The 19,506-nt window shown below is 47.0% G+C and overlaps 2 protein-coding genes across 3 annotated transcripts in view; both read right to left on the minus strand.

Moving 5' to 3' along the window:
- Positions 1-15,059, minus strand: part of LOC106613610 (tRNA (guanosine(18)-2'-O)-methyltransferase TARBP1) — a 33,400-nt gene extending 18,341 nt beyond the window's left edge. Inside the window, exons 1-17 of one of the 2 annotated variants that reach the window (XM_082978502.1) lie at positions 13,986-15,059; positions 13,729-13,832; positions 13,548-13,617; positions 13,287-13,435; positions 12,851-12,903; positions 12,607-12,704; positions 12,230-12,365; positions 11,200-11,296; positions 10,950-11,039; positions 10,499-10,649; positions 9,359-9,646; positions 8,473-8,570; positions 8,190-8,342; positions 7,662-7,891; positions 4,120-4,345; positions 3,591-3,779; positions 153-358 (exon numbers count right to left, since the gene is read on the minus strand). In XM_082978502.1, coding sequence (XP_082834628.1) covers positions 153-358; positions 3,591-3,779; positions 4,120-4,345; positions 7,662-7,891; positions 8,190-8,342; positions 8,473-8,570; positions 9,359-9,646; positions 10,499-10,649; positions 10,950-11,039; positions 11,200-11,296; positions 12,230-12,365; positions 12,607-12,704; positions 12,851-12,903; positions 13,287-13,435; positions 13,548-13,617; positions 13,729-13,752 — 2,258 coding nt within the window. In that variant the 5' untranslated portion in view covers positions 13,753-13,832; positions 13,986-15,059. Of the gene's footprint in view, positions 1-152; positions 359-3,590; positions 3,780-4,119; positions 4,346-7,661; positions 7,892-8,189; positions 8,343-8,472; positions 8,571-9,358; positions 9,647-10,498; positions 10,650-10,949; positions 11,040-11,199; positions 11,297-12,229; positions 12,366-12,606; positions 12,705-12,850; positions 12,904-13,286; positions 13,436-13,547; positions 13,618-13,728; positions 13,833-13,985 lie in introns of those variants that run through there. The other variant, XM_082978506.1, reaches the window with a different exon arrangement.
- A 2,014-nt stretch (positions 15,060-17,073) lies between these two features.
- The window catches only part of LOC123723785 (FERM domain-containing protein 6), a 29,674-nt gene continuing 27,241 nt past the window's right edge, over positions 17,074-19,506 (minus strand). Inside the window, exons 14-15 of the mRNA XM_082978513.1 lie at positions 18,699-18,769; positions 17,074-18,572 (exon numbers count right to left, since the gene is read on the minus strand). Of these exons, the coding sequence (XP_082834639.1) occupies positions 18,270-18,572; positions 18,699-18,769 (374 nt within the window). The 3' untranslated portion in view covers positions 17,074-18,269. The remainder of the gene's footprint in view (positions 18,573-18,698; positions 18,770-19,506) is intronic.

The following is a 19,506-nucleotide window of genomic DNA, read 5'->3' on the forward strand; positions in this document are numbered from 1 at the left end:
ACAATCCATTATCCAGACAAGACCCTCAGTCCACAACAACCACTCCAATAACACTCTCGCTCACATTCTCTGTCTCTCGCTCACATCTCTGTCTCTCGCTCACATTCTCTGTCTCTCGCTCACATTCTCTGTCTCTCACACTCCACACCCACCTTTGGTCCCTCCTGAACACAGGTCCATACACACATGCCTCAGCCAGGATGTCAGGGTGCAGTAGGGCACTGGAGAACATGGCATCTGATTGGCTCTGGCCTTCACTTCCTGGGTCAGAGGGCAGCCAGGTGTGGCAGCAGTGTTGGATCAGAACGTTGAATACACCGGTCTTGGCCTGGGAGAGTTCCATCAACTCAACGGCTATCTAGAGATTGAGAGGAGTCATTAGTGGGTTAATTACACAACAGTTGTGTCAACATCAACACTGTGTTTAATACTCATAATAACCACAACATGTTCTGTTAAACACTTGAAACTACTTGCCAAGCCACATTTCCCCAACTAGTGAACATGTAGCACGTTGCCTGCCACAACACAGACCTGTTCCATACAGACCTGGGTTCAATTAGGATTTATTTCCTTTCAAATACTTTAGCTGCTCTTGATTGAGCTAGCTTGGCAAAGTATTTGAACGATTTAAGCCACTATTTCAGCCCAGGTGTTGATACCCCATGCCTCCCTCTAGTTACCTGTTGTAGAGTAACAGTGAACCCAGGTGTTGATACCCCATGCCTCCCTCTAGTTACCTGTTGTAGAGTAGCAGTGAGCCCAGGTGTTGATACCCCATGCCTCCCTCTAGTTACCTGTTGTAGAGTAGCAGTGAACCCAGGTGTTGATACCCCATGCCTCCCTCTAGTTACCTGTTGTAGAGTAGCAGTGAGCCCAGGTGTTGATACCCCATGCCTCCCTCTAGTTACCTGTTGTAGAGTAGCAGTGAGCCCAGGTGTTGATACCCCATGCCTCCCTCTAGTTACCTGTTGTAGAGTAGCAGTGAACCCAGGTGTTGATACCCCATGCCTCCCTCTAGTTACCTGTTGTAGAGTAGCAGTGAACCCAGGTGTTGATACCCCATGCCTCCCTCTAGTTACCTGTTGTAGAGTAACAGTGAACCCAGGTGTTGATACCCCATGCCTCCCTCTAGTTACCTGTTGTAGAGTAGCAGTGAGCCCAGGTGTTGATACCCCATGCCTCCCTCTAGTTACCTGTTGTAGAGTAGCAGTGAGCCCAGGTGTTGATACCCCATGCCTCCCTCTAGTTACCTGTTGTAGAGTAGCAGTGAACCCAGGTGTTGATACCCCATGCCTCCCTCTAGTTACCTGTTGTAGAGTAGCAGTGAGCCCAGGTGTTGATACCCCATGCCTCCCTCTAGTTACCTGTTGTAGAGTAGCAGTGAGCCCAGGTGTTGATACCCCATGCCTCCCTCTAGTTACCTGTTGTAGAGTAGCAGTGAGCCCAGGTGTTGATACCCCATGCCTCCCTCTAGTTACCTGTTGTAGAGTAGCAGTGAGCCCAGGTGTTGATACCCCATGCCTCCCTCTAGTTACCTGTTGTAGAGTAGCAGTGAACCCAGGTGTTGATACCCCATGCCTCCCTCTAGTTACCTGTTGTAGAGTAACAGTGAACCCAGGTGTTGATACCCCATGCCTCCCTCTAGTTACCTGTTGTAGAGTAGCAGTGAGCCCAGGTGTTGATACCCCATGCCTCCCTCTAGTTACCTGTTGTAGAGTAGCAGTGAGCCCAGGTGTTGATACCCCATGCCTCCCTCTAGTTACCTGTTGTAGAGTAGCAGTGAGCCCAGGTGTTGATACCCCATGCCTCCCTCTAGTTACCTGTTGTAGAGTAGCAGTGAGCCCAGGTGTTGATACCCCATGCCTCCCTCTAGTTACCTGTTGTAGAGTAACAGTGAACCCAGGTGTTGATACCCCATGCCTCCCTCTAGTTACCTGTTGTAGAGTAACAGTGAACCCAGGTGTTGATACCCCATGCCTCCCTCTAGTTACCTGTTGTAGAGTAGCAGTGAGCCCAGGTGTTGATACCCCATGCCTCCCTCTAGTTACCTGTTGTAGAGTAGCAGTGAGCCCAGGTGTTGATACCCCATGCCTCCCTCTAGTTACCTGTTGTAGAGTAGCAGTGAGCCCAGGTGTTGATACCCCATGCCTCCCTCTAGTTACCTGTTGTAGAGTAGCAGTGAGCCCAGGTGTTGATACCCCATGCCTCCCTCTAGTTACCTGTTGTAGAGTAGCAGTGAACCCAGGTGTTGATACCCCATGCCTCCCTCTAGTTACCTGTTGTAGAGTAACAGTGAACCCAGGTGTTGATACCCCATGCCTCCCTCTAGTTACCTGTTGTAGAGTAACAGTGAACCCAGGTGTTGATACCCCATGCCTCCCTCTAGTTACCTGTTGTAGAGTAACAGTGAACCCAGGTGTTGATACCCCATGCCTCCCTCTAGTTACCTGTTGTAGAGTAGCAGTGAACCCAGGTGTTGATACCCCATGCCTCCCTCTAGTTACCTGTTGTAGAGTAACAGTGAACCCAGGTGTTGATACCCCATGCCTCCCTCTAGTTACCTGTTGTAGAGTAACAGTGAACCCAGGTGTTGATACCCCATGCCTCCCTCTAGTTACCTGTTGTAGAGTAGCAGTGAACCCAGGTGTTGATACCCCATGCCTCCCTCTAGTTACCTGTTGTAGAGTAGCAGTGAGCCCAGGTGTTGATACCCCATGCCTCCCTCTAGTTACCTGTTGTAGAGTAACAGTGAACCCAGGTGTTGATACCCCATGCCTCCCTCTAGTTACCTGTTGTAGAGTAGCAGTGAACCCAGGTGTTGATACCCCATGCCTCCCTCTAGTTACCTGTTGTAGAGTAGCAGTGAGCCCAGGTGTTGATACCCCATGCCTCCCTCTAGTTACCTGTTGTAGAGTAACAGTGAACCCAGGTGTTGATACCCCATGCCTCCCTCTAGTTACCTGTTGTAGAGTAGCAGTGAACCCAGGTGTTGATACCCCATGCCTCCCTCTAGTTACCTGTTGTAGAGTAGCAGTGAGCCCAGGTGTTGATACCCCATGCCTCCCTCTAGTTACCTGTTGTAGAGTAGCAGTGAGCCCAGGTGTTGATACCCCATGCCTCCCTCTAGTTACCTGTTGTAGAGTAGCAGTGAGCCCAGGTGTTGATACCCCATGCCTCCCTCTAGTTACCTGTTGTAGAGTAGCAGTGAGCCCAGGTGTTGATACCCCATGCCTCCCTCTAGTTACCTGTTGTAGAGTAGCAGTGAGCCCAGGTGTTGATACCCCATGCCTCCCTCTAGTTACCTGTTGTAGAGTAGCAGTGAGCCCAGGTGTTGATACCCCATGCCTCCCTCTAGTTACCTGTTGTAGAGTAGCAGTGAGCCCAGGTGTTGATACCCCATGCCTCCCTCTAGTTACCTGTTGTAGAGTAGCAGTGAGCCCAGGTGTTGATACCCCATGCCTCCCTCTAGTTACCTGTTGTAGAGTAGCAGTGAGCCCAGGTGTTGATACCCCATGCCTCCCTCTAGTTACCTGTTGTAGAGTAGCAGTGAACCCAGGTGTTGATACCCCATGCCTCCCTCTAGTTACCTGTTGTAGAGTAGCAGTGAACCCAGGTGCCTGGTCCACTGTTAACTCCAGCAGGCTGTGGTGAAAGGCCATGGTCACAAAGCCCTGCAGGGTGGGCCAGAAGTCATGAGGGTTACTGCTCAGTCCCAGCACCAGCTTCCAGGAGACAGTCACAGCCTCTACACACAGGGCCTCCTCAGACAGCGCCACCTGGTGGGGGATACAGGTTCACTATTTCATATTGCCTTATCAGAAGCCATATAAAGCAGGACATAAATGACTTGGCCACATGACCACTATACTATATTTTTTCTGAAACACTGTTGCAGTCAAAATCAGTTGTTAAACAAAACCAAGGCTTGGATTTCACTGTCTTTCCCCAGACACTGCTTACAAGGTAAGGAAATATTTTGTTTTGTAATTTGGGTGAACTATTCCTCTAAAACATGGTTATTGGTGTGGACAAGCCTGTAGAGAGCTGGGTGAGAAATAATGTCTCAGCCAGGTAGTTGACATGACAATATCAGCTGAAGTCAATTCTAAGACTCACCTGTGGCAACATGGAGGCCATGAAGTCCAGTACAGGCAGTACCAGGCCACTGGGTAGCAGAGACAGAGCCTCTATAGCAGCCTCGAGGGACCCTGACGCCCTGGGGAGCTCCAGGGGCCCGGGTAGTCCTATCCTCCTCCCGTAGCCCAGGCATGTCCACTGGTCCCGGATGAAATGAGCTGCCATACGGCCCCAGTCCTGGAGGAGAGGACCCTGTTCTGAAACACTGTAGACAGATGACAAACTCTTAATTATCAGAGATATCGGTAAGGCCCTCTGATCTCCCAGACAGGCCCCAGGCCCTCTGATCTCCCAGACAGGCCCCAGGCCCTCTGATCTCCCAGACAGGCCCCAGGCCCTCTGATCTCCCAGACAGGCCCCAGGCCCTCTGATCTCCCAGACAGGCCCCAGGCCCTCTGATCTCCCAGACAGGCCCTCTATTTGGGACCTCTCAGGGCAGTGAAGTCCTGGAACTCCCTGCCAGAAAGTTATAAAAAAAATGTTTGAATGACTACAGTGGGTCTAAGAGGTTATTGTAATATGTTCTGTTGTATTTAAATTCATAGGTGAACATGAGGTATAGGTCCTGTGTAGCTCAGTTGGTAGAGCATGGCGTTTGCAACGCTAGGGTTGTGGGCTCCATTCCCACAGAGGACCAGTACCATAAGATTTTTTTAACGAAAATGTATGCACTCACTGCTGTAAGTCGCTGTGGATAAGAGCCTCTGCTAAATGATAAAAAAAATATACAAAATAAAGACAAACAAATGTATATGTGGGTGGAAGGGTAGGCTGGGGGCTGTAATATGTATACGGTGCCTTCGGAAAGTATTCAGACCCCTTGACTTTTTCCACATTTTGTTAGGTTACAGCCTTATTCTAAAATGGATTAAATAAAAATAAAAAAAAGTCCTCAATCGACTCAAAATGACAAAGCAAAAACAGGTTTGTTAAAAACTTTAGCAAATGTATTAAAAACAAAAAAACGGAAATACCTTATTTATTCAGACCCTTTGATATGAGACTGAAAATTTAGCTCAGGTGCATCCTGTTTCCATTGATCATCCTTGAGATGTTTCTACAACTTGATTGGAGTCCACCTGTGGTAAATTCAATTGATTTGACATGATTCGGAAAGGCACACCTGCCGATATAAGGTCCCACAGTTGACAGTACATGTCAGAGAAAAAAAACAGGCCATGAGGTTGAAGGAATTGTCCGTAGAGCAACGAGACAGGATTGTATCGAGGCACAGATCTGGAGAAGGCTACCAAAACATTTCTCCAGCACTGAAGGTCCCCAAGAACACAGTGGCCTTCAATCATTCTTAAATGGAAGAAGTTTGGAAACACCTAGACTCTTCCTAGAGCTGGCTGCCTGGCCAAACTGAGCAATCGGGGGAGAAGGGCCTTGGTCAGGGAAATGACCAAGAACCCGATGGTCACTGACAGAGCTCCAGACTTCTTCGGTGGAGATGGGAGAACCTTCCACAAGGACAACAATCTCTGCAGCACTCTACCAATCAAGCCTTTATGGTAGAGTGGCCATACAGAAGCCACTCCTCAGTAAAAGGCACATGACAGCGCGCTTGGAGTTTGCCAAAAGGCACCTAAAGGTCTCTCAGACCAAGATTCTCTGGTCTGATAAAACCAAGATTGAACTCTTTGTCCTGAATGCCAAGCGTCACACCTGGAGGAAACTTGGCCCCACCAAGCATGGTGGTGGCAGCAGAAAGAGAGAGATCCTTGATGAAAACCTGCTCCAGAGTGCTCAGGACTTCAGGCTGCGGCGAAGGTTCACCTTCCAACAGGACAATGACCCTAAGTACACAGTACACAATGACCTTAAGTACACAGCCAAGACAACGCAGGAGTCTCTGAATGTCCTTGAGTGGCCCAGCCAGAGCCCGGACTTGAACTCAATCGAACATCTCTGTAGAGACCTGAAAATAGCTGTGCAGCAACGCTCCCCATCCAACCTGAGAGAGCTTGAGAGGATCTACAGAATGGGAGAAATGGGAGAAACTCTCCAAATACAGGTGTGCCAAGCTTGTAGCGTCGTGCCCAAGAGGACTTGAGGCTGTAATCGCTGGTGCTTCAACAAAGTGCTTCAACAAAGTACTGAGTAAAGGGTCTGAATACTTACGTAAATGTGGTATTTTAGTTTTTTTATATTTAATATATTTGCTAACATTACTAAAAACCTGTTTTTCCTTTGTCATTATGGGGTTTTGTGTGTAGAATGATGAGGAAAAAAAAGATTTAATCAATTTTGTAACGTAACAAAATGTGGAAAGATTCCAGGGGTCTGAATACTTTGCGAATGCACTGTAGGTAATAGGAATGTTTGTTTTAACTTTGCTATTGTTTTTTTGGTTTTTTACATTTCTTCAGGACTCTTGGAAGACTAGCCCTTGGGCTAAAAGAGATCCTAATAAAATCCATTCATTTCTATTGGGCACAAAATAATCTGAATCACAACCAAAACAAACAGCAAATACATCCAACAAGTTTGTAAAGTCATTGTGTGCTAGGAATTTGGGAACAAATACTAAACTTTTGTCGACTTTAAAACACATAAGTGAATTTGTCCCAATATTTTTGGTCTCATAAAATGGGAGGACTACGTACAAAAAGTGTTGTAATTTCTATACGGTTCACCCTATATGGAGGACAATACCCTCACATTAAAGATGACAGTCTGACCTTTAACCTCATACTCATTGTATCAATCCAAAGTGCTGGAGTACAGAGCCAAAACAACAACAAATGTCCCAATACTTTAGTAGCTCACTGCATGTAGATGTGCATATCCTTGCCACAATCTCCATTTTACCATTTGACTTGTAACCTCTGGGAGATGGTTTTTCTCCCACATGTAAATTCCACGTTGAACAGCAAATGACTTAATAGCATGTGACAAAAACAGTCACAATTTAGAGCCCTGACTGGCAGAAAAATCAGGGCCATATAGTGTTGTATACTAGTGGTTTACTTAAGCAATAAGGCCCAGGGGGTGTGGTATATGGCCAATATACCACGGTTAAGGGCTTTTCTTAGGCACAACGCATTGCGGAGTGCCTGGATAAAGCCCTTAGCCGTGGTACAATGGTCATATATCACAAACCCCCGAGGTGCCTTATTGCTATTATAAACTGGTTACCAACGTAATTAGAGCAGTAAAAATAAATGTTTTGTCATACCCGTGGTATACAGTCTGATATACCACGGCTGTCAGCCAATCGAACCACCCAGTTTATAATATACAACACATTATCCTGATGATACAGTACATCTACATTTAAACAATACCATGCATACTGTACTGGCCCTGTAGACTGATGTACAGTTGGAGGTTTCAGCAGGCTCTGGTTGAAGTGGACCATGCATACTGTACTGGCCCTGTAGACTGATGTACAGTTGGAGGTTTCAGCAGGCTCTGGTTGAAGTGGACCATGCATACTGTACTGACCCTGTAGACTGATGTACAGTTGGAGGTTTCAGCAGGCTCTGGTTGAAGTGGACCATGCATACTGTACTGACCCTGTAGACTGATGTACAGTTGGAGGTTTCAGCAGGCTCTGGTTGAAGTGGACCAGAGCGAGAGGAGGGGCTGGGGGTGGGGCAGGGGAGTAGAAGTAGCTAGACAGATGGACCAGTAGAATCATGCTCTCTGATTGGAGGTTGAACACTCCCAGCGCTGCAACCTCACAGGTCATGGCCAACGACGCCATGGCAACCGCCCTGGACACCTGACCCGCCACAGAGGGGATCTAAGAGAAACACACACACACACACACACACACACACACACACACACACACACACACACACACACACACACACACACACACACACACACACACACACACACCTTCCAGTTGTATAGTGAAAACCATGATGAACATCAATATGACAAATAGCAGTCCAACTAGTCTTTTTTCAATCAGAGTCTAACTGCTAAAGAACATATCCCATTATTCAAACTGACACATGAATCCAGTGATGTATGAAGTGACTAGTGAAGGAGAGCAGCCTGAGAGAGAGGAGATAGATCCTGTAATACTGTACCTGGTCAGCTTCTAGGATCCTCAGGACGTATCTGAGGAGTCTGGGGAAATAGGCCTCCTGTACCTTGGAGTGGTTCCACTCTAACACACTGTACATCAGCACCACCTCTTTCAGCACTGACAGGTAGAGCTCAGCACGCTCTACATCACATAGCTGGAGAGGACAGACAAACAAAACACAGGTGGAGGAGAAATGCAGGTACATGATCAATGTTATAAGATGTGAGATTGAGTGAGTGAGTGTGACAGAGAGTGAGTGACAGTGAGAGAGAGAGTGTGTTCACCTCCTGCAGTTCTCCACTCAGTCTTCGGAGGATGAACTCCTGAATGGGCTCCACCACGCCCAGAACCAGCATTTCCATGGAGACCGTCACACTGTCCTCTGTAGAAGACAAAACACTTTCTTTTTAAACAATGAATGACATCTTATTTTGCATGTTTCCAGTGCTATGAATCAACATGAATCATAACTAAGAATCAATTAGAATCACTACTTGAGTCAAGTTGAGAAGAGAAGAGTTGAGTCGAGAAGGGTACAGTAGAGTACAGTAGAGCAGAGTAGAGTACAGTAGAGCACAGCAAAGTCCAGCAGAATACAGTAGAGTACAGTAGTGTAGAGTATAGTACAGCAGAGTACAGTACATTAGAATAGAGTACAGTACAGTAGATTAGTGTAGAGTATAGTACAGCAGAGTACAGTACAGTAGAATACAGTAGAGTACAGTATAGTAGAGTAGTGTAGAGTATAGTACAGCAGAGTACAGTACATTAGAATACAGTAGAGTACAGTACAGTAGAGCAGAGAACATTACAGTAGAGTAGTGTAGAGTACAGTACAGCAAAGTACAGTACATCTAGACATACAGTCAGCAGTACAGTACAGTAGAATACAGTACAGTACAGTACAGTAGAGCAGAGAGCATTACAGTAGTGTAGAGTATAGTACAGAAGAGTACAGTACATTAGAATACAGTAGAGTACAGTACAGTAGAATACAGTAGAGTACAGTACAACAGAGAACATTACAGTAGAGTAGTGTAGAGTATAGTACAGCAGAGTACAGTACTTTAGAACACAGTAGAGTACAGTACAGTAGAGCAGAGAACAGTAGAGTAGTGTAGAGTATAGTACAGCAGAGTACAGTACATTAGAATACAGTAGAGTAGATACCTTGTTCTTTCTCTACTGCAGCAGGGTGCCTGGCTGGTGTGAGCTGCAGTAGTCGTAGCAGCAGCTGCAGGCTCTTGTCAGTCTTGCGTAGCGGCAGGTAGACATTAGTGTGGAGCCTGCTCAGTGTGTCCAGTAGGGGGCGGAAGAGCGAGTCCATCCCACCGCTGACACCAGCAGTCTCCTCTCCTCCAGATCTCCTCTGAGTCCTCCCCTCTATGTCAACACACAGTAGGATGGCCTTGGCTAGCAGCTCTGCCTCTCCTGGGTCTGGTACACTGTCTGTCTGGTCTGTTGGACGTCACAACAAAGTTCATCAGTACAGTCATCTATTCTATATACACTACAAGTTCATCAGTACAGTCATCTATTCTATATACACTACAAGTTCACCAGTACAGTCATCTATTCTATATACACTACAAGTTCACCAGTACAGTCATCTATTCTATATACACTACAAGTTCACCAGTACAGTCATCTATTCTATATACACTACAAGTTCACCAGTACAGTCATCTATTCTATATACACTACAAGTTCACCAGTACAGTCATCTATTCTATATACACTACAAGTTCACCAGTACAGTCATCTATTCTATATACACTACAAGTTCACCAGTACAGTCATCCATTCTATATACACTACAAGTTCACCAGTACAGTCATCCATTCTATATACACTACAAGTTCACCAGTACAGTCATCCATTCTATATACTACAAGTTCACCAGTACAGTCATCCATTCTATATACTACAAGTTCACCAGTACAGTCATCTCTTCTATATACTACAAGTTCACCAGTACAGTCATCTATTCTATATACTACAAGTTCACCAGTACAGTCATCTCTTCTATATACTACAAGTTCACCAGTACAGTCATCTATTCTATATACTACAAGTTCATCAGTGCAGATCTATTCTATATACTAGAAGTGAGTCCATCTACACATACTCATATCTGTCCCGTTGATATTCCTGATCTGATAATACTCGTAATTGGAAAAACTGATTCACCTGCGCCAGCCGGGACTCACCTGCGCCAGCCGGGACTCACCTGCGCCAGCCGGGACTCACCTGCGCCAGCCGGGACTCACCTGCGCCAGCCGGGACTCACCTGCACCAGCCGGGACTCACCTGCGCCAGCCGGGACTCTGAGGAAGAACTCCATCTGGTGTTGGACGTAGCCTCTCACAGTTTCCCTCTCTGGAGAAGTACTGGTACCATCAGCTGATTCTCTGTCACAGGGTATGAAGCTGCCTTCACTGTCAGCCAGCCAGTCACACAGCTAGTGAGGAGACAGAAACACAAGGGACAACTGATGGAAATACACTAAATATTTAAAAAACTGTTTGAAAAGATCAGAGCTCTTCAATCATTCCACCCCCACACAGTACCTGATTCCAGAGAACAGAGCTCTTCCCTCATTCCACCCCCACACAGTACCTGATTCCAGAGAACAGAGCTCTTCCCTCATTCCACCCCCACACAGTACCTGATTCCAGAGAACAGAGCTCTTCAATCATTCCACCCCCACACAGTACCTGATTCCAGAGAACAGAGCTCTTCATTCCACCCCACACAGTACCTGATTCCAGAGCGGTGTTCCTCTAGGTAGAGACTCGTCTGCTCTGAAATGCACCAGCAAACTAAACACATCATCCAACGTCACTGAGGTCTGCAAAAGATGGAACAAAGATAATCTGTTTAGCAACTGCTATTTTCATGTCATTTGTACACTGACAGCTATAATCTCTTCTTCAACACTGTATTTGGGTGCAAAATGTCATCACTTTGCACCAAAGTCGCACAGCCTAAAACACATCATAGTGTCTTACCACATCTGTCAGGGAGAGGGTACTGTTTAGCAGGAAACACTGGGCAGCTCCTCTCAGTAGCACCTGGTGGGTGATCATAGTGCAGCGGAGCACCTCCCTGAGATACCACACAGAAACCATTAGGGACAGTTTCCCAGACACACATTGCCCCAGCCATCGACTTGAACAGTCTGTTCAATGGAGATTCATAGAATCCACACATCCACACCAAGAAATGCCACTATGGTGATAATGAACAAGAAATAACCTCATGTCAAGTTAGAGTCTAGACAATGTCTGTATCTGAAATGGTACCCTATTCAGGCCGTCAGGGCCCAGGAGAGGGCAGGGAGGAAGGTGGGACAGGGCCCAGGAGAGGGCAGGGAGGAAGGTGGGACAGGGCCCAGGAGAGGGCAGGGAGGAAGGTGGGACAGGGCCTGAGAGAGGGCAGGGAGGAAGGTGGGACAGGGCCCGAGAGAGGGCAGGGAGGAAGGTGGGACAGGGCCTGAGAGAGGGCAGGGAGGAAGGTGGGACAGGGCCCGAGAGAGGGCAGGGAGGAAGGTGGGACAGGGCCCGAGAGAGGGCAGGGAGGAAGGTGGGACAGGGCCCGAGAAAGGGCAGGGAGGAAGGTGGGACAGGGCCTGAGAGAGGGCAGGGAGGAAGGTGGGACAGGGCCCGAGAGAGGGCAGGGAGGAAGGTGGGACAGGGCCCGAGAGAGGGCAGGGAGGAAGGTGGGACAGGGCCCGAGAAAGGGCAGGGAGGAAGGTGGGACAGGGCCTGAGAGAGGGCAGGGAGGAAGGTGGGACAGGGCCTGAGAGAGGGCAGGGAGGAAGGTGGGACAGGGCCTGAGAGAGGGCAGGGAGGAAGGTGGGACAGGGCCTGAGAGAGGGCAGGGAGGAAGGTGGGACAGGGCCCGAGAGAGGGCAGGGAGGAAGGTGGGACAGGGCCTGAGAGAGGGCAGGGAGGAAGGTGGGACAGGGCCTGAGAGAGGGCAGGGAGGAAGGTGGGACAGGGCCTGAGAGAGGGCAGGGAGGAAGGTGGGACAGGCTACCTGAGAGCTTGCAGGCCGTCAGGGCCCAGGAGAGGGCAGGGAGGAAGGTGGGATAGGGCCCGAGAGAGAAAGAGGACGGGGACAGCACACCAGTGTTGAGAACCTAGCCGCTGGACAAGCTGCAGCAACACAGGACCTGGGGAGATAGAGGATCGACATTACAGACCATCTCTGATGAACAGTCATTACTGTTACAACAAGCTACAGTACAAACATCTGGCTCAAGTTCAGTTGGGAGAAAACTTTATTGAAATGTACATGAATTTGTCCAATAATAAGAACCTTGATTTTCCTCTGCAAAACGTTGTGCTACGGTGTATCCTACTGAACATGGCCCAGGTTATTCAGTGCCCTGTGAGGAAGCTCTGTTACAGTACCTCTGTTCTCCTGTGGCAGGCTGCTGAAGAACGTGACCATGAAGACCTGCAGCTTGACTCCCAGCTCAGGACACTCTCCTACACTCTGTCCTGCAGTCCTGGAGGTTAAGAGACATACCCCTCCTCAACAGTCACTCTAAATAGGCCTAACTCACTACTTCATCACTAGCAGAAACGGCATCATCTATCAGTCTATAAATCAACATTGTGTTTTGCTGTTGTGCTGCTATGAGCGCTGGCTCACCTGTGAAAGAGGGAGCTTTCAGACATCACATCCATAAAAGGGCCCACAATAAACTGAGGAACAAAGGATAGGAAGATGTCATCTCTCATACACTAACCACCTACTGTCCCTCATCATCTCACCACCAAAACAACAAACAGAACAACAACCGCAAACCCACCACTACTGAAAAGGAAGTGGCTGACTATTGGACAGTACATTCCCAATCTGTCCCTCATACCATCACGCTCACCTAATCATCCCCCTCCTCTCCCCTGTAACTATTCCCCAGGTCGCTGCTGTAAATGAGAACGTGTTCTTAGTCAACTTCCCTGGTAAAATAAGGGTTAAATAAATAAAATAAACATAAACTAATAACATAGAAAAGGGAAAAAAATATTGAATGAGGTCAGTCTGGGTTGATGTTCTAACACTGACTGACAACTGTACCAGGTACCTGTGAGAAGGCCTGGGCGAAGGCAGGGCGTCGGAGCACCTGGAGTTCCAGCAGGTGATCCACTCCCTCTCTCATGACGGACTTGTTCTCACTGTGGAACATACGCTGGTACACACCCAGCAGCCATGACGGGTGGAACAGACTGACGCCTGACAGAAGACAGATGGACGATTGGTAGGCAGTATTTAGCGGGATTTAAAAGGTTTGGGTTGTCACCTTATGGTTGAGACAGACAGACAGACAGACAGACAGACAGATCACCTTGACTATCATTCGCTGCTGTTTGGATCAATGTATGGATTCTGTTGAGCACAGGGCGGACCACATGAATCTACACAACACAGAGGAAAGGAAATAGTTCTTTATAATGGTGTTAGAAATGCATGTATAATGCATTATGAAGAGGGCTTCTATAGCAAGTGTTATCCATGTTATACCTTACCTGGTTCTCCTCCAGTGTCTCCATAACCAAGGCATAGTCCTCCCAGAACTCTCTGAGCAGCTTGCTTCTGTCTGGGGCCCATCTGAATATGATCTCCTCATTATCTGCAAAGGACTCACATAGTTACAATTAGCTTCAACTATACAGTTTTAGAGACTTGAGTATTATTCTGTATAGTGAAGAACATGTTTTCATATGGGTAATATTATAATCAAGCTTGTCTGACTGAATGTCAGTCACATGTATCAGCATCTTACCTTCACTTGACACTGAACTGCTTGGAAACTCAAGCGCCTCATCCTCTGACAGAGCGACACACCTTTTCAGCAGGTACAACGCTCGCTTCCGGGACACGTTGTCTCTGTGCGTCAGTCCATCTTGTAGAATCCTCCAGAACTGCAAAGATCTACGAGGGTCTGGTCGAGTACAGCTCAGACTTTGAGGAAGGGTGTGTTGCTGTAGTTTAGCCGGAGAGAAGAGATAGTCCGAGAGAGCTGTAAAACACAGCAAAGTGCGTCCTGTCACCACAGGTGAGGTTGTGTTTGAGCTGTCACTTGTGCCAGCTACACAAATCCTGTAAAATGAACTGGAGTGTACTCGCTATCCTATCCTCGCTGTAGCTGTTGAGGAGAGTGAAAATAAGCCGAACGGTGATTTTGGAGACCAGAGCATCCGATAACGTCTTGATACAGGACAGGGCAGATGAGAGGATCGACGTGGTCAATTCTTCGTTGGATGAGAGAGTGGGTAGGATGACTGACATGGCTTCGATAGCCACGTCGATACCCAGCCGCCCCTCACCCTGGCCGGGATGCTCTTCCTCTGTCTCCCCGTCTGTCAGCTGGAAGGATGGCAGGACAGTGCGGGCGACTCGCCCAGAAACTGCCGTGTCACACAGGGTGTTGATGCAGACAGACAGAAGCCTGCACACAGCGTTGGTGATTTCAGCCCTTCCATCTTGCACACTTTTACCTTTGCATGCCCCGTCTCCGTCAGAGACTTTCAAGAGAAGTGGTAAACATTGTGTCCAAATGATCGATTCAACTTTTCGTAGAAAGATGTCTCTTTTTGCAGTTGAAAAGGCAACTTTGTCGCCATCGTCAGACTGGGGTAGTTTACCAATTCCATCAATGAACGTTGTCAGTGCCTCTACTCTTTCTGTGTCCGGCCACGAGTCAGTTGTCCAGCACAACGTGTTAAACAAAGTATCCCGATCATGGCAACTTGATAAAAGGGCATTGATTAAAATAGAAGACATTTCAAAAGCCTACTTCAATGTGTTCACAGAGATTCACACATGACCTCTTGTTTCTTGTCGGTATGTAGTAAACTTCCTGATACGTAACTCACCATTGCCAAACGCAACTCTCGCGAGAGAAATACATTTACAGCAACCCAAAGCTTCAAACTAGCCCAACTGCACCATATTTGCAAATATGTATATAAATACATGTGGCTCACTTAACCTGAGAAGAAAGAATTATTGTACTCTACACAACTCTCTCTATATATATCCTGCAAGTGAAAAAGTGTTTCATATTTCAAACATCCCTAATCTGAGACAGACCCCCACCACTCACATGTAACCTTTATTTAACTAGGCAAGTCAGTTAAGAACACATTCTATTTACAGTGATGGCCATCCACCCTACCCCGGCCAACCCTACCCCGGCCAAACCCAGATGACGCTGGGCCAGTTGTGCGCCGCCCTTTGGGACTCCCAATCACGGCCGGATGTGACACAGCCTGGATTCAAACCAGGAACTTTAGTGATGCCTCTTGCACTGAGATGTAGTGCCTTAGACCACTGCACCGCTCAGGAACCCAAAATAATTATTGTCAGATACAAAATCTTTCCCCCTCTCTTTCTCTCGCTCTATTAATGGCAGGTGCACTTGGTGCAACATCCAGGACATCAGACTGATTGTGTTGGGTGGTTGAGGCAGGACATCAGACTGATTGTGTTGGGTGGTTGAGGCAGGACATCAGACTGATTGTGTTGGGTGGTTGAGGCAGGACATCAGACTGATTGTGTTGGGTGGTTGAGGCAGGACAGTCAGACTGATTGTGTTGGGTGGTTGAGGCAGGACAGTCAGACTGATTGTGTTGGGTGGTTGAGGCAGGACATCAGACTGATTGTGTTGGGTGGTTGAGGCAGGACAGTCAGACTGATTGTGTTGGGTGGTTGAGGCAGGACATCAGACTGATTGTGTTGGGTGGTTGAGGCAGGACATCAGACTGATTGTGTTGGGTGGTTGAGGCAGGACATCAGACTGATTGTGTCGGGTGATTGAGGCAGGACATCAGACTGATTGTGTTGGGTGGTTGAGGCAGGACAGTCAGACTGATTGTGTTGGGTGGTTGAGGCAGGACATCAGACTGATTGTGTTGGGTGGTTGAGGCAGGACATCAGACTGATTGTGTTGGGTGGTTGAGGCAGGACATCAGACTGATTGTGTCGGGTGGTTGAGGCAGGACATCAGACTGATTAGTATTAAGACCGTACCATAGACCAGTGACGTTCAAACTTTTTCAGCGGGAACCCCATTTTCTCTGCCAGAATTTCTGGGGACCAAATTTTTTTCACAATCATTTCCTAATGACATCACCCCATGCCCCACCTCTTTAAGGAATACCTGGGATAGGATAAAGTCATCCTTCTAACCCCCCCCCCCCCCCAAAAAAAGATAGATGTACTATTGTAAAGTGGTTGTTCCACTGGATATCATAAGGTGAATGCACCAATTTGTAAGTCGCTCCGGATAAGAGCGTCTGCTAAATGACGTAAATGTAAATATAATTTCAAACTCATGACCTTAAAATCAGTACATTCGATTTTTACATCAAATAACCTTCAATTCATAACATTTATCTCTTATCAAAATGAAAAGAAACCAGTAAATACGTTTAATCAAGTAACATTTTCTAAATATCTCTCAAAAACGTTGTATATTGTCCCATACAATAATCCATACTCTTAAATGTTTGTTTGGCGACACCACTGCAGTTCCCCCTCAACCCCACTAGGGGTCGCAACCAACTTTGAATACCACTGCCATAGACTGTAATGTATCAAAATAAAGAGATCATAACCTCGTCAGATCAGGATTCTGGCTTATTGTATCTAATCCAAAGTGCACCAGTTACACACTATAGTAACAGAGGTAACGGACCAATATAAGAGGTAACGTGTGTATTGTTGTGAATTGTTAGATAATACAGCACCGTAGGAGCTAGGAACACAAGCATTTTACTACACCCGCAATAACATCTGCTAAATATGTGTATGTGACCAATAAAATTTGATTTGACCCCAATATGTGCGTTGGGCAACGTACAGAGAGATTCTTTGTCATTGCTTTATTTATATAATCATTCCAGTGTATGCATGAAGACACAGAAATAGTTCATAGTACATAATAATGTGCTGCTCTACTTAGAAAGTAAAAATGTATTAGTATAGAAAGAAAACATTTGGAAATACATTTAATAGAAAGGTAGTTTGACACAGGAGTGAATGTAATATTGACAAACAGTCCAAGCATGTTGAACTGTTTTTTACAATGACATTTTTTGCGTTTTGTATTAAAAAAAACAAGGACAATACATTGTTGCAGCTATAGCAGACTTGTAATATCATAAAATATTATCGCGACAAAATACACAATCGTGTATGATCATTTCAGAGCATTCTTTTTTTATAGACAAACTGACACACAAGGGAAACAAATGCAAAACATAAGACTAAAAATGCTGTTGGTTATTTTTAATAATGTAATGATGATACATTTAAATGTACACAGGATGTCAACGTGCAGTTAAGTCCTTTGCTCTTCACAACAGACCATAAAGTACTTCTAGAGATACTCCTGGTTCAAACTATGCCACGATTCACAAACACCAATTAAGAAACGCAATGTTCACCCCTATTTACATACAGCTGTGTATAATTTACAGCTATTGTTATGGTTACAATGTGTTAGTACCTCAAAGTAAAAAATATAGTAAAATAGTTGAAAATATGTACAAAGTATCTACAAACGGTAAACAAAAATGGTGTCAAACATGTTCAATAAATATGTAGATTATGGTCTGTATTGGGATGATTATTGAAGGCAATGGCCTCCTTCCGTTTCACAATGAATGCTACCAATACCAATCAACGTCAGACTTGTTCTCTCCTCTTAAAAAGGTCCATGAAGTCCTCCAACATCTCTGTGCAGTCTCTCCCCTGTATCTGAGTCATACAGTAGAGCACAGGCTTGAAGAGGCCATCCATGGTCCTTGATGGAACCAGGCCAGTACAGTTCGGCAAGGCCTGGTTCAGTAGTGTGAAAAGGGTATTGGTGTTCACAGAACGGTATCGGTGCTCCTTGATGTAACCAGGCCAGTTCCGTTTGGCCCGGTAGTGTAAAAACATTACATTCTACAGTTAGAACTCTCGCTGCATGCAGCCACTCACCTGTATCCCACAGTTTCATTGGAGGGGGATGTAGGTAGAGAATAGGTCTTAAAGAAGGACATTGGTCCTCTGTGTTGTTCTACAGTATAAACTCCAACAGCTGTTCGTCTCCCAGTAGATCCAGGGACAGGCAGTTCATAGACCTGTGTCCATAGAAGGTGCCCTTAGCCGGGCAGTGGAGGGGGAGGTAGTAGCCCCCGTTGTTACACCCTGGGGGGCTCTTAGCGTTACTCTGGGAGTCCGGGAGGGGCAGGCCAAAGGTGTAGCTGTGGGAGGAGTCAGGGGGTAGAGTCGTGCCGAGGGGGGCGGTAGGGGGGAAGAGGCGAACGTCATCCAGACTCTGGCTGTGGCGGTCCACGCAATGGGATCTTGACTTCAGGATCTGCAATACAGAGAGAGAGCAAGAAAGAGAGAGAGTGAGTTTATGAAAGTAATAAGAGGTGAGGAAACATGGAGTATCCTGAGAAAGGAGGAGGAGGAAGATCGAGGAGGAGGATAGGGGTCTTACCTGTCCCAGGGCATCTTTGCTGCGTAGTGTCACCAGGTCTTCATCTCTGTCTACCTGATCCCCATTGAATCCTGTTAAAATGACATCACTGTAGTCAGATAGAGGCAGGTATTTGGACTCCATTTTACACTCACATTTCATTTCAGGAATCCACTAATCTCATTGCAACTCCCCTCCAAATCTCCGACCACTACCTTGTATCCTTTTCCCTCTTGCTCTCATCCAACACTTCTCACTCTGCCCCTACTCGGATGGTATTGCGCCGTCCCAACCTTCGCTCTCTCTCTCCCGCTACTCTCTCCTCTTCCATCCTATCATCTCTTCCCTCTGCTCAAACCTTCTCCAACCTATCTCCTGATTCTGCCTCCTCAACCCTCCTCTCCTCCCTTTCTGCATCCTTTGATTTTCTCTGTCCCCTATCCTCCAGGCCGGCTCGGTCCTCCCCTCCTGCTCCGTGGCTCGACGACTCACTACGAGCTCACAGAACAGGGCTCCGGGCAGCCGAGCGGAAATGGAGGAAAACTCGCCTCCCTGCGGACCTGGCATCCTTTCACTCCCTCCTCTCTACATTCTCCTCTTCTGTCTCTGCTGCTAAAGCCCCTTTCTACCACTCTAAATTCCAAGCATCTGCCTCTAACCCTAGGAAGCTCTTTGCTACCTTCTCTTCCCTCCTGAATCCTCCTCCGCGGATGACTTCGTCAACCATTTTGAAAAGAAGGTTGACGATATCCGATCCTCGTTTGCTAAGTCAAACGACACCGCTGGTCCTGCTCACACTGCCCTACCCTGTGCTTTGACCTCTTTCTCC

Source organism: Salmo salar, chromosome 01 (assembly GCF_965601325.2).
Source record: "Salmo salar chromosome 01, fSalSal1, whole genome shotgun sequence".
Classification (NCBI taxonomy): domain Eukaryota; kingdom Metazoa; phylum Chordata; class Actinopteri; order Salmoniformes; family Salmonidae; genus Salmo; species Salmo salar.